Raw genomic sequence first — 13,891 nt, forward strand, 5'->3', positions numbered from 1 at the left:
CATGCAAGTCAGTTGTAACTGTTAAGAAAAATAAGGCAGGTAAGGGGAATATGGAGTCTTGAGAAGGGTGGCAATTTAAACAGAATGGACAGGGAAATCTCCACTGGGACAACCCTGAACAAAGACGTGAAGAAGGCCAGAAACACGTAAGATAAATATTTGGGAGAAGAGCGACTGAGGAGAAAGAATAAACCTGCGCCAAGAACACATCCTAAACGCAACTCTCTCTAAAGCGTCGCTCCCTACTGACGTATTTCCGTCGTTTAGAAGCGAGGTCGCAGACGGTCACTAGAAACAAGTGCCTGGCGCAATAGCCTCCATTTTGCTTTTGGGCACCAGCCGTTGGTGGGTTGGGGCCTTGCCCTCCTTCCTTTCCTTCTTTTCAGCCTGGGGGCTAATTTTCTTCACTTTCGAGGTAACAGTAGAGAAGCCCGGTGGCCTGGGAGAGTGGCCACGAGGGCTAGCCCAGGGAGGAGGACCTCCCCCAACGCTTCGTACCTCCCCCACGCTTCGCCCCCCGCCCGACTGCCCTCATTCAAGATGGCGGCGCAAGCCTCGCGCTTTGTCCGGTCGGATGGCACGCATGCCTAGCACGCCTGTCTGGCTTGGCGCTCGGGGGCGGGTCTACGGCGGGGTGGGGGGGCGGTGGTGCGCTCGTACCCTGCGGCCTGGCCTGAAGTCATCTGCGGCTCGGCTGCCGCTGCCAGCAACACCTTCAGCGTTCCCTGGTGTTGGTGGGGAAGATGGAGCCGTTGACTGTCGCGTCTGACAGCGGCGACCGGCCGGGAGCTCCAGCGACCTCTGGCCTGTCGGCTTCCCAGCGTCGTGCGGAGCTGCGGCGGAGGAAGCTGCTCATGAACTCGGAGCAGCGCATCAACCGCATCATGGGCTTTCACAGGCCCGGGAGTGGCGCGGGTGAGAGCCTCCCGTCTCCCCTTACTCTCCCGCCCGCCGCTTTGAGTCTCCAGGGCCATTCCTGCTCTCTTTCCCTCCAGCGCCCCGCTGGCCTTTTTGACAGAGCCTTGCTCTCTGACCTTCCCTCTGTCCCGGACTTTTTTTTTTTTTTTTAAGATTTTATTTATTCATGAGAATCCCAGAGAGAAAGGCAGAGACCGATGCAGAGGGAGAAGCAGGCTCCTTGGGATCACGCCCTGAGCCACCCAGGTGCCCGTCTGTCCCCTCTTTTTAGGTGATGTCCCAAGTTCTCACTTATCACCCCCCCCCCCCCCCCCCCCCCACACACACACACGTTTCCCCCGTTTTGTGCGGGCTTCGCTCTGCTTGTCCCCATCTCCGCCCCAGGCTGCGAAGCCTTGGCGCCTCCGCCTTGGCGCCTTCTGGCCCGTTATGCCAGACACCCCCAGCTTCATTCCCCACGCTCTCCCTTCTGTCCCCGGTTGCACCGCTCTGCCTGTTATGTCCCTCGGTAAAATTGCTCTTCGGTTCTTTCCCTTCGAAATGCTTTTCCTTCCAGTGCCTTTGCCATAGCGTCTGTCTACCTTCTTTTGCCTTTCGCTGTTGCTCTGTCCGCCCCCCGGAGCCTGTGTTTATTTACCTGCTCCCCCAGTCCTTCCTACGTGGTCATCTATCCTGGTGCCTGTGTCCAGTGCTCTCAACACTGTCCTCTTCAGGCTTTCTAAACAGATAAAACTGAGTGACCATTCTTTACCCCAACAAGTGGGACGTGCCCCACCCCCACCCCCACCCCCAGGTCTTTTCTCCCAATTTGCTGAGATTGATGTGATTGAAGTCAGGAACCGCGTTTAACCCGAAAGAGAGTTCCTCATTTCTCCCCCAGTGCGTGTACAATTCAATGAATATTCATGTGAATATTTATTGAACATGTAGTATGTGCTAGTGTTCTCTTAAGTTTCCATGGAGCTTCTTTAGTAATTGACCTTTACTCAGTATTTGCAAGCTACTGAACGCTTTGTGATTTCTGTGGGCTTCTGATAGTCAGTCCTGAACACTTAGATAGTTTGCAGGTTCACAGCCAAAACTACCAGGGAAGGTAAGGAGCACTATTTCAGATTATCCTAGAACAATAGTTAGACGCATTTCTCCCTTTAATAACAGACAGCAGGTATTTATTATTTCCCAAGACATTTATTGTCCTTCTCAAGTTATATTCTATATTTTGTTCTTTAATTATGATAATTCTATCACTAAAGCTTTTGTTTTGCTTTGGAAGCAGAACAGCATCCTCAAATTGCTTAATTACCTACTAATGGCTCCCTCACTACAGTAGAAGGATTACGTAAACAGTAGCTGTAGGGTATGCCACACCCTATGCTGACCAGATTCTGGGTTCAGAAATGTGATATTAAAGTACAGATTTGTAAAAGCTTTAATGATTTTAATCAAATAAGCTACAGCAGGCAATGCAGTCATTCTTCTGGGATATATTATCCATGAAAACCTGGTCTGTATAGCTTGCTCCATCTCCATGACCATCTTGCCCAATTTGTCTGCTAGTCTTATCTTCTACTCCCAGAATTTGGGTTGTATCCTCTGCCAGAATACTCTTCTGGGGGTGTAGAGGAAGAAACTAGTTTATGTTTTACGCAGAATCAGTGTTTAGATTCAGAGACTGCAGAGTTCTAGCAGCGGCATATTTTTTAATATTAATATAAGAGCTGTTTGCCAGTATACACTCCATAAGGCTTCTAAATTTCTTTTCTCAGAAGAAGAAAGTCAGACAAAATCAAAGCAGCAGGACAGTGACAAACTGAACTCCCTCAGCATTCCTTCAGTTTCAAAGAGAGTAGTGCTGGGCGATTCGGTCAGTATAGGAACAACTGACCAGCAAAGTGGTGTGGCCGAGGTAAAGGGGACTCAGCTGGGAGACAAGTTGGACTCTTTCATTAAACCACCTGAGTGCAGTAATGATGTAAATCTTGAGCTCCGGCAGCGGAACAGAGGGGACCTGACAGCAGACACTGTTCAGCGGGGTTCACGCCATGGCCTTGAACAGTACCTGTCCAGATTTGAAGAAGCAATGAAGTTACGGAAACAGCTGATTAGTGAAAAACCCAATCAAGAAGATGGAAATACAACAGAAGAATTTGACTCTTTTCGAATCTTTAGATTGGTGGGATGTGCTCTTCTTGCCTTTGGAGTCCGAGCTTTTGTTTGCAAATACTTGGTAAGAAACATGGAAAATGCAGATTGGCTATATAATGAGTGCTTTTGATCCATGGAGTTGATTGCCGGTATTAATATTTACCAGATTAATATGGCTGTTTTGAGATATATTATTACACTGCTCTTCCCCCTAGATATAGATGAAATGTTCTGGTTGAATACAGAGCCCAATAATAATTACTTAACTCTGTATTCTAGGCAGCATTCTGAGTGCTTTCCATATATAAACTCCTTGAACCTCATCCTTCTGACTGTGTTTTATAGATGAGGAAATGAAGACTCAGAGGTTAAGTCATTTGCCCAAGGTCACATAGCTACTAAATGACAGCTGGGCTTTAATGCAGGCAATTTCTTTCCAAAACCAAAGGGTAAAGTATCTACATGTATCATATATTAATTACTACTATTTAAATAATTTGAAACCTTAAAATGCAGTCCCTGTGGTCCTGAACATGATGTAAATTTCCTGTGATTCACCAAGCACTTCAGCATTTTATAATGTTGTAGTATCATCGTGATGGCAGTCCATCTTCACCACGCCTTCACTTCACTCGCCAGGAGAAATGAAGAAAATCATAGCTCATATTTCTGTGTCTTGCTTTTTTTAATTTTTTTAATTTTTTTTTATTTATGATAGTCACACACAGAGAGAGAGAGGCAGAGACACAGGCAGAAGGGAGAAGCAGGCTCCATGCACCGGGAGCCCGACGTGGGATTTGATCCCGGGTCTCCAGGATCACGCCCTGGGCCAAAGGCAGGCGCCAAACAGCTGCGCCACCCAGGGATCCCTGTGTCTTGCTTTTGGAAGAACTTTCATTCACTAGACTTTTTAAGAATATCTACCCAGTACCCAATTTGCACATAGCAAATTTTTCAGATAATTAAAGTTTATAGTAAACAGCAAGAAAGGTTTTAAAAATATACTTAATGGACATTTTTTAAAAAGTGAATCTGTCATACAGACTTTTTTTCTGACGTTAAATTGTCATTATAGCTTTCAGTATTTAAAAATGAGATGTATGGCTGCTTCCTTTTTCCTTTTTCTTATCTAAAGGGCCATGTGTTTTTAGGATTTTAAAGTTATGTCCTATATTTGTGCCTCATTTTTGTGTGAGGTTTTTTTGGTTTTCTGGGGTTTTTTGCTATCAGATTTTCAGCTGTTACTTCTCACTGCTTATATTATACATTCATCTGTTAATGTTTACTCCTTCACTCCCTTCATAATATTTTTAGTTTTAGGAATAAATGTAAATTAATTATTGTTTTGACCTTTCCGATTTTATTGTGTGAGAAGCAAGACAACCACTCCATTTTATCTATAGTAAGAATAGCTTGCCATTTGGATGCTTAACAATGTAGCTAGTGAGATCATTACTTGCCACAGTGTCTGGGAATGTATGGCATCTATTGAATACTGGGTCTTTTATGTGTGCTTTGAAATTGTCAGTTAATTACCTCTAGACAAGAGAGATGTTGCTGCATGATGTATTATACATCTATATCACCTCTGAATACTTTAAATCATTGAAAGAATAAATTTTTGCGAGAGTAGACTTTGGGGGGACATCAAAAGAATGTAACTTGACTTGAGAAACATATTTTATGATAAGGAAATCCATTCCCTTTATTTTTTTCACCCTTGAGCAGAAACAAGACTATTTTCAGCTTCTAAAATATATATATATATATATATTATTTTGCTTGGAATTTTATTGTTGCTGTTAGTTTAATTTGTTGTGGTTTAAATGATGATGTTGGAAATACATAATTTTATCTTCTATCTTCACAGTCCATATTTGCTCCGTTTCTTACTTTACAACTTGCGTACATGGGACTATACAAATATTTTCCCAAGGTAAATTAAGCTTTTTCTAAATTATGGTGATGTATTTAGACTGATTAATGATTTGACAATTTTAAGAACTTAAAAAAAAAAATTAGTCATACTCATGGTCTGAATCAGTGCTACTAGAAGTATCCTTGGCCCACCAGTGCTGATCTTAAAGCTATTTATTTGTTTGTAACAAGTTCAGAAAGCAAGTGATTAGAAACTTCTTAGCAATTCCACGTTGCCTTAACATTTAACAAAATTTTGGTCCACCGTGGATTGGAGGGAAAACTTAACCATGGAGTTTGAATAATACTTGTCTGAAAAGTGTTCAGTTTAATTACTTAGTGAATTTAGTAATACATTTTATCTGTAATAAAGGAAATTAATTTTTAAAAAATATTTTATTTAGGGATCCCTGGGTGGCACAGCAGTTTGGCACCTGCCTTTGGCCCAGGGCGCGATCCTGGAGACCCGGGATCGAATCCCACGTTGGTCTCCCGGTGCATGGAGCCTGCTTCTCCTTCTGCCTGTGTCTCTGCCTCTCTCTCTCTCTCTCTCTCTGTGTGACTATCATAAATAAATAAAAATTAAAAAAATAAAAATAAAAATATTTTATTTATTTATTCATGAGAAACAGAGAGGCAGAGGGAGAAGCAGGCTCACTGTGGGGAGCCGGATGCGAGATGTGATCCCGGAGTCCTGGGATCACTCCAGAGGCAGATGCTTAACCTCTGAGCCACCCAGGCATCCCAGAAATTAATTTTAAAACGGGTTAAATTACCTTACTGTGCTCCTTATTGGACACCTAGTAACAACACACTTTATCTTTAATGTCAGGGGCCTGGTATTTGCAAGAAATACTTGTCCAAAATTGCAGAACAGAATCCTGGAGAGTGTCATGTTTACCTAGTCTGCTTAACTACAAATGTATACACAGTTTTATGGGACTTGGCTGGCATAGAGGGTAACCTCACTTATGTCATTGAGTGTTGTGTGAATTTTTAACTGAAAAACAGGTTCATGGTCATTTGCTTAGTCATTTGTAATGAACTGATAGACCTCATATGTGTTTTTAATGGGTTTGAAACATTTATATTTATGAAGAGTCAAATAGGTTTTATATATAAAGTAAAAGAATAAAGTAATGTGATTTTATTTTATATGTAAATTAATTTTGAGGGGTAATATGTATTTATTGAAAGATTGGTTATAGTTTTTCTTTCTTTCTTCTTTAAGATTTAATTTATTTATTCATGAGAGATCCAGAGAGAGAGGCGGAGACATGGGCAGAGGGAGAAGCTCCCTGCAGGGAGCCTGATGTGGGACTTGATCCTGCGACTCCAGGATCATACCCTGAGCCAAAGGCAGACACTCAACTACTGAGCCACCCAGGCGTCCCAAGTTACAGTTTTTCAATAGCAAAGTTTGGAAACAACAAAGATGTCTATTAATAAATGACTCATTAAATTCTGGCCTGTTTAGAATGATGAAGCTCTGATATATAGATAATGGTAAGCCTGCCAAGAAATATTAAGAGAAGAAAAAATGCAGGATAGGATCTATAGTATGCTACTTTTTTCATCGAAAGGTGGAAAATAATTGCTTGTGTATATGTAAAACTGGAAGAATCTTTTTTTTTTTTTTTAAGATTTTATTTTTAAGTAATCTCTACAGCCAATGTGGGGCCCAAACATACAACCCTGAGGGACGCCTTGGGGCTCAGTTAGTTAGGTGTCTGACTCTTTATCTCAGCTTAGGTCCCCCCTTTTTTTTTTTAAGATTTTATTTATTTATTTGAGAGAGAAGGAGAGCAAGAGCATGAGCAGGGGGGAGAGGGGCAGACAGAGAGGGAGAAGCAGGCTCCCACTGAGCAGGGAGTCCAGCATGGGACTGTATCCCAGGACCCTGGGATCATGACCTGAGCTGAAAGCAGGTGCTTAACTGACTGAGCCACCCAGGTGCCTCTCACCTCAGGTCTTGATCTCAGGGTCCTGAGTTTGATCCGTGCATTGGGCTCCACACTGGGCAAGGAGCCTACTTAAAAAACAAAAAACAAAAACAAAACCCTACAACCCTGAGATCAAGATTCACACACTCCACTGACTAAGCCAGCCAGGTGCCCCAAACACTCTGGAGGAATGTTACATGAAACTATTAACAGTGGTTATTTGTGCTAGGAGTGTATGTGTTGTTAGGTAAATGGGAGAGAGAAAAGGAAGGGAGACTATAGTATATATACTTTTCTCTAAACAAAACATTTTCTTGTAACTCTTTTTTAAGATTTATTTATTTTAAAATATTTTATTTGAGAGAGATAGAGAGAGTATAAGCAGAGGGAGGGACAGAGAGAGGGAGAAGCAGGCTCCCCGCTGCACAGGGAATCCTACTTCCAGGGCTCAGTCTGGGACTCTGGGATCATGATCTGAGCCAAAGGCAGGCACTTAACTGAGCCACCCAGGCACCTATTTTATTTTATTTTATTTTATTTTATTTTATTTTATTTATTTATTTATTTATTTTATTTTATTTTATTTTATTTATTTTATTATTATTTGAGAGAGAGTGAGAGAGAGAGAGAGCGCACGCACATGCGCAAGCATAGGGTGGGGCGGGGGAGGACTGAGGGAGGCAGAGAGAGAGAGAAAGAGAGAGAGAAAGAATCCCAAGTAGATTTCCCAGTGAGCACCAAGTTGGATGCAGAACTTGATCCCAAGACTATGAGATCACACCCTAAGGCTAAAATCAAGAGTCAGGTACTCAACTGACTGAGCCACTCAGGTACCCAAGATTTTTTTTTTTTTTTAAGAATTTATTTATTTATTCATGAGAGACAGAGAGAGAGAGAGACACAGACACAGGCAGAGGGAGAAGCAGGCTCCATGCAGGAAGCCTGATGTGGGACTCGATCCTGAAACTCCAGGATGACACCCTGAGCCAAAGGCAGGCGCCCAACCGCTGAGCCATGCAGGCATCCCAAGATTTTTTTTTAAAGTAATCTTCACAAGCAACATGGAGCTAGAACTTAGAGCCCTGAGATCAAGAGTTGCACACTCCACCAATGGAGCCAGCCAGGAACCCCTTGTGACAGTTTTTATTTTATTATTTTTTTAAAGATTTGGGATCCCTGGGTGGCGCAGTGGTTTGGCACCTGCCTTTGGCCCAGGGCGCGATCCTGGAGACCCGGGATCGAATCCCACATCAGGCTCCCGGTGCATGGAGCCTGCTTCTCCCTCTGCCTATGTCTCTGACTCTCTCTCTCTCTGTGTGACTATCATAAACAAATAAAAAATTAAAAAAAAAAAGATTTATTTACTTATCTATTTATGATAGACATAGAGAGAGACAGAGAGAGAGGGAGGGAGAGGCAGAGACACAGGCAGAGGGAGAAGCAGGCTCCATTCTGGGAGCCCGACACGGGACTGGATCCCGGGACTCCAGGATCATGCCCTGGGCCAAAGGCAGGTGCCAAACCGCTGAGCCACCCAGGGATTCCCTTGACAGTTTTTAAATACAGAGAAATTGGGACTCCTGGGTGGCTCAGCGGTTGAGCATCTGCCTTTGGCTCAGAGTGTGATCCTGGGGTCCTGGTATTGAGTCCTGCATCAGGCTTCCTGCTCGGTGGAGAGCCTGCTTCTCCCTCTGCCTATGTCTCTGCCTATCTCTCTGTGCCTCTCATGAATAAATAAATAAAATCTTAAAAAAAGAAAATCAAATGTTTGAAGAACTGTGCAGTGAACACCCATTTATTTATACTTATTACATAAATTCTTTAACATTTTGTTATGTTATCCTGTATCTATCCAATTTATCCATTTTCAACGCATCTTTTTTTTTTTCTCTTGATGCATTTCAAAGTATGTTGTAGGTATAGATATCCGTGTACTTTACCCCTACACGTATCAGCCTAATATCATTAACTACAATTCAGTGGTGGTTTGTGGTGCTTCTTAACTTTAAGGTAAAATTTTCTTACAGTGAAACGTTCAAGTGTTTAGTATATGATTTAGTGAATTTTGACAGCTTGTGAAACTCAAATCCTTTCAACATTTAAAACGTGATTGTCAGGGCATTCCACCATGCCCCTTTCGTCATCTTTAGCCCGTACAACCTCAGCGTCTGACTGAGTTTTTCCCACTGTAGATTAGTTTTTGCCTGTTTTAGTACTACTACTGCTGCTGCTGCTGCTGCTGCTACTTCCTCTCCTCCTCCTCCTCCTCCTCCTCCTCCTCTTCTTCTTCTTTTTTCTTCTTCTTCTTCTTCCTCCTCCTCCTCCTTCTTCTTCCTCCTCCCCGTCCTCCCTCCTCCTCTCCTCCTCCTCCTTCTTCTCTTCTTCTTTTCCTTCTTCTTCTTCCTCCTCCTCCTCCTCCTCCTCCTCTTCCTCCTTCCCCTCCTCCTCTTCCTTCTTCTTCACCACCTCTATACCCATTATGGAGCTTGAACTCAACCGTGAGATCAAGAGTTACATGCTTCACTGACGGAGCCCCCCAGGGGCCCCTGTTTTAGTACTTCAGATATAAGGGATAATTTCTGTCTGTACTTTTTTGAACAAAGCTTCTTTTATTCTGCATAATTTTGAGATTCATTCAGGATGCCTGGGTGGTTCAGTGGTTGAGCATCTGCCTTTGGCTCAGGGTGGGATCCTGGGATCGAGTCCTGCATCAGGCTCCCCAGGGGGAGCCTGCTTCTCCCTCAGCCTAAGTCTCTGCCTCTCTTTATGTGTCTCTCATGAATAAATAAATAAAATCTTAAAAAAATAATTTTGAAAGTCATTCATGTTGTTGAGTTTATTGGGCCATCCCCTCCCCTTTTGTTTTTTCTGAGTAGTATTCCATTTTGTGACTATCCATTGTTTATCTGATCTCCTGTCCGTGGATATCTTGGTATTTCGAATTTTTGGTTATTATGTTTAAAAGCAGCTAAAGGGGCATCTGGGTGGCTCAGTTGGTTAAATGTCTGCCTTCGGCTCAGGTCATGATCCCAGGGTCCTGGGAGGATCTGCTTCTCCCTCTCCTCTCTGCTTGTTCTTTATCTCTGTTGCTATTTCTGTCTCTCTCAAATAAATAATTATCTCTCAGATAAATAAAGTCTTAAAAAAGAACTAAAGCAGCTGAGAATTTGTATGACTATTTTTGTGGACTAGGCTTTGATTTCTCCTGGGTAACAAGAGCCTTCTGTATTTAAAAAGTTTTTTAATCAAGTGACTGAATTTGGTGATGCCAAATTGATTAAGTAAATGAAAATTCAGCCTTGAATGTCTTTAAAAATTAGACAAGAAAATTTCATCAGGAAATAGATATTCAGTAATATCCTACTGCATGTGTAACAAGTGTGAATTCCTTTGCATGACCCTTAGGGCTCTACAGAAAGTTTCTATCATTCTGTCACAAATAACTCCTTTAGTATGGCTTTCACTCTTCTGACTTCTTCTGACTTTTGCTGTCATAAGACTTAGCTCCGATGAGATTTCTCCTCTCATTTTTCTCCATCTAAATCTTGCTCATTCTTGAAGGCCTGTTTTTAATTTTACTTCCTCCTGAAATCCTTCCCTGGGCTTTCTTTATACATATAACCCTGAAGTAATTTCTCTCTTCTTTGAGCCAGTATGCCATACATTATTCATGTGTTTCATTTAGCAGTTATATATGTCTCGTGTAGTAATGTTTTTCCTGTTTTTCTCTTGTGCTGTTGTATATATCTTAAATTGTTATTTATGTCTTGCCTTCCAAGATAAGACTTTTTTTTTTCACTTTTGATGGCATGAATGATGTCTTTTTCCTACTGCCTAGCAGTTCTCTGCTTTACATATTAATGTTGAATAAATAGTTGTTGATATATTACTGATTGATGTTTTGAAACTTTGTTAACAGCTCTGAATCAGGCAAAAATTGCAGCACTGATAATGTTTGTATAGAGCTTAAGTAGTCTTCTGAAAGCTGTAAGATTTATTGAACTCTTTCTGTATACAGGGTGAAAAGAAGATAAAGACAACCGTACTAACAGCTGCTCTTCTATTGTCTGGAATCCCTGCTGAAGTGATAAATCGGTCAATGGATACCTATAGCAAAATGGGCGAAGTTTTCACAGATCTCTGTGTCTACTTTTTCACTTTTATCTTTTGTCATGAACTCTTTAATTACTGGGGCTCTGAAGTACCATGAAGCTTGCATCACTCAGAGAAGCTTTCCAAAAAGCACCTTCTCTTCTATAGTGTAGTGTCTCTAAAGGAGGCAAATGGGTTTACACCTTTATGTAATTCTTTTACTTTATAGGAGTTTTAAAATAATTTGATTAGGAATGGAATGGCAGGTTCCCTGATTTAAAAGCATTGAGTTTGTATTAACACTAATGGGAAGAATAGACTACCATTGTCATTAATTGACTTTTCTTGTTTAATTAGAATCCCTAGTCTCTACCTTTCACTAACTTCTAAGATTTGTAATTCCTCTTTTGGGAGCTGAGCTGTTCTTTTAGGGAGAGCAGATGAACACGGTCACAGCCAGCACCAAGGGCTGCAACTTCTATTTGTGTTGTTCTGTCTTGAGAAATGGAGCCATGTTAAAAATAAAATGAATGAAACTGAATTGTCTAATGTGAAGTCTGCACATGTTAACTTATAAGGGCTAAATAAGGTAGCTAATTTTGTCTTCTTTTGTTGAATATCTTAATTTTTACTCTGGTGCAAATATGGAGTAGTGGAAGAAATGATTAACATTCGTACATGTGAAATTAGAAGGTATTTATGAAGGTATGTATTTTAATTTTTACTTATGAAAAAAACTTTTTTTAAAGGTTTTATTTATTTATTCATGAGAGACACAGAGAGAGGCAGAGACATAGCGAGAGGGGGAAGCAGGCTCCTTGCAGGGAGCCCTATGTGGGACTCGATCCAGGACCCCGGATCACACCCTGAGCTGAAGGCAGACACTCAACCACTGAGCCACCCAGATGCCCCTTATTTTTATTTTTTACTTTTTAAAGATTTAAATTTTTTTTAAGTAATCTCTACACCCAATGCAGGGCTCAAACTCACAATCCCGAGATTGAGAGTTGCATGCTCCTCCTACTGAGCCAGCCAGGTGCTCCTAGAAGTAAGATTTTTAAGTAAACTAGAACATCATGTTTAGTACATATAAAAATGGGATTTGAAAATTAACTGAGGTATGTAACCTAGTATCATAAATACCCGTTTAAATAACGTGGTAATGCTACCATAATTTGGAAAGTTATAAGATTAAGTTAATTAAGTTATATTGCTTGGTATTACATTTCCTTAAAGATTTTTGTATGGCATATTGATTAATCCTTGTGAAATTATAAACATATATGCCTTTTTTTATCACTCCTGATGTCATTGGCATTTTACTTTGAACCACAATAATAGAGAATAACTATAGTTTAAGTGTATTCCTCTGACATAGTATAAGATTTTGAGTATAAGGGATCCCTGGGTGGCTCAGTGGTTTAGCGCCTGCCTTTGGCCTGGGGCGCGATCCTGGAGTCTCGGGATCGAGTCCCACGTTGGGCTCCAGGCATGGAGCCTGCTTCTCCCTCCTCCTGTGTCTCTGCCTCTCTCTCTGTCTATCATAAATAAATAAATAAATCTTAAAAAAATTTTTTTTGAGTATACATCCTTCCTGACTCCCTAATGCATCTAGTATCTAGAGGATTAGAAAGCACCCTGGGGTTTGTCATTGCCCCCCCCCCTCCAACCCCTGGGAAAATACTAGTGATCTTCAATTGTACATGTTTACTTCTTTTGCATATTCTTTTGTTTCTTAAAAACAAAACAAAACAAAACCCTGCAGTTGACACTTGCAAAGCTTTACTACTTGTAGATCATTATTGATTTTTTTTTCGGAGAAGAGCTTAGCTGTAAGGTATCTGTCTTTTGTTGCCACTTAAAAAAAATATTTAGCCAATTGGCATCTTCCTAATTAAGTATGTTTAATAATATCACACAGAAATGGTAGTTTCTTAGTGTCGGAAGTAATTAAGTTTTTACTTAAAAATATCAAGGGCTTGAAATGTATATGGGTTAAAACTAGTGTATAAACAGATGTGTGTGCACCACCATTTGTACTAAAAACAGCAAGAAGGTTCTGAGACAGCTAGAACTGGGTTAATGAGAATCAAAATCTGATTTAGAAGTTGGGGCATTAAAAAAAAAGAAGTTGGGGCATTTTGTTAAAAGTGATGTATTGGAGACATACTCGAATATAATTACTTCTTTTACCTGCCCTAATAGTTAAAACAGCTTTTTCTGGGACATAGAATTGCTGTGAATCTAACATAAACATCTCATGAACATAAAAAGCCTCTCAAAATTGTCACATGAATGTGTTCTCTTAAAGGAGATTTATAGGGATGCCGGGGTTGCTCAGTTGGCAACATGTCCATCTCTTGATTTTGACTCAGATCATGATCACAGGGTTGTGAGATCCAGCCCTATGTAGGATTCCATGCTGAGCGGGGAGTTGGCTTGAGATTCTCTCCTTTTTCCTCTGTCCCTCCCCTGGCTCACACTGTCTCCCTCTCTCCCAAATAAAAAAAAAAATTTTTTTTTTAAGTGGAGTTAGAAATGAAGTATCTTGAAAACAGCTCTGGCCTGGGTATCAGATACTTGGGTTCTGGTTCCAGTTTAGTTTCCAAAAAGATTAGTGACCTAGGATTAAGTTTGTTTCCGGAGTCTCAGTTTTCTCAATTAAAATCAAGAAATTTAAGTGTGTGACTTAAAAGATCTGTTCCAGGGTGCCTGGGTGACTCAGTCAGTTAGGCATCTGCCTGCAGCTTGGGTCATGATCCCAGGGTTCTGGCATCGAGCCCCATATTGGTCTGTCTGCTCAGCAGGGAGCCTGCTTCTCTTTCTCCCTCTTCATCCCCCTGCTTGTGTTCTCTCACGCTCTGTCAAATAAATAA

At 41.3% G+C, this 13,891-nt stretch overlaps 1 protein-coding gene across 1 annotated transcript; it reads left to right on the plus strand.

The window, feature by feature from the left end:
• Positions 1 to 599: 599 nt before the first annotated feature.
• On the plus strand, positions 600 to 11,556 carry CAMLG (calcium modulating ligand). The gene is made up of 4 exons (XM_038552197.1): positions 600 to 915; positions 2,685 to 3,145; positions 4,934 to 4,999; positions 10,942 to 11,556. Exons 1-4 carry the CDS (start codon positions 744 to 746, stop codon positions 11,131 to 11,133), a joined length of 891 nt encoding a protein of 296 aa, XP_038408125.1. The 5' UTR covers positions 600 to 743; the 3' UTR covers positions 11,134 to 11,556.
• The last annotated feature ends 2,335 nt before the right edge of the window (positions 11,557 to 13,891 follow it).

The sequence above is a fragment of the Canis lupus genome, chromosome 11 (genome assembly GCF_011100685.1).
Source record: "Canis lupus familiaris isolate Mischka breed German Shepherd chromosome 11, alternate assembly UU_Cfam_GSD_1.0, whole genome shotgun sequence".
Classification (NCBI taxonomy): domain Eukaryota; kingdom Metazoa; phylum Chordata; class Mammalia; order Carnivora; family Canidae; genus Canis; species Canis lupus.

Excerpts from the sequence above, each read along its gene's own strand:
- CAMLG (XM_038552197.1), top strand. The coding sequence starts at position 744 with ATGGAGCCGTTGACTGTCGCGTCTGACAGCGGCGACCGGCCGGGAGCT. Across the intron at positions 916-2,684 it reads CAGGCCCGGGAGTGGCGCGG|AAGAAGAAAGTCAGACAAAA; the intron begins GTGAGAGCCTCC and ends TTCTTTTCTCAG. Across the intron at positions 5,000-10,941 it reads TATACAAATATTTTCCCAAG|GGTGAAAAGAAGATAAAGAC; the intron begins GTAAATTAAGCT and ends TTCTGTATACAG.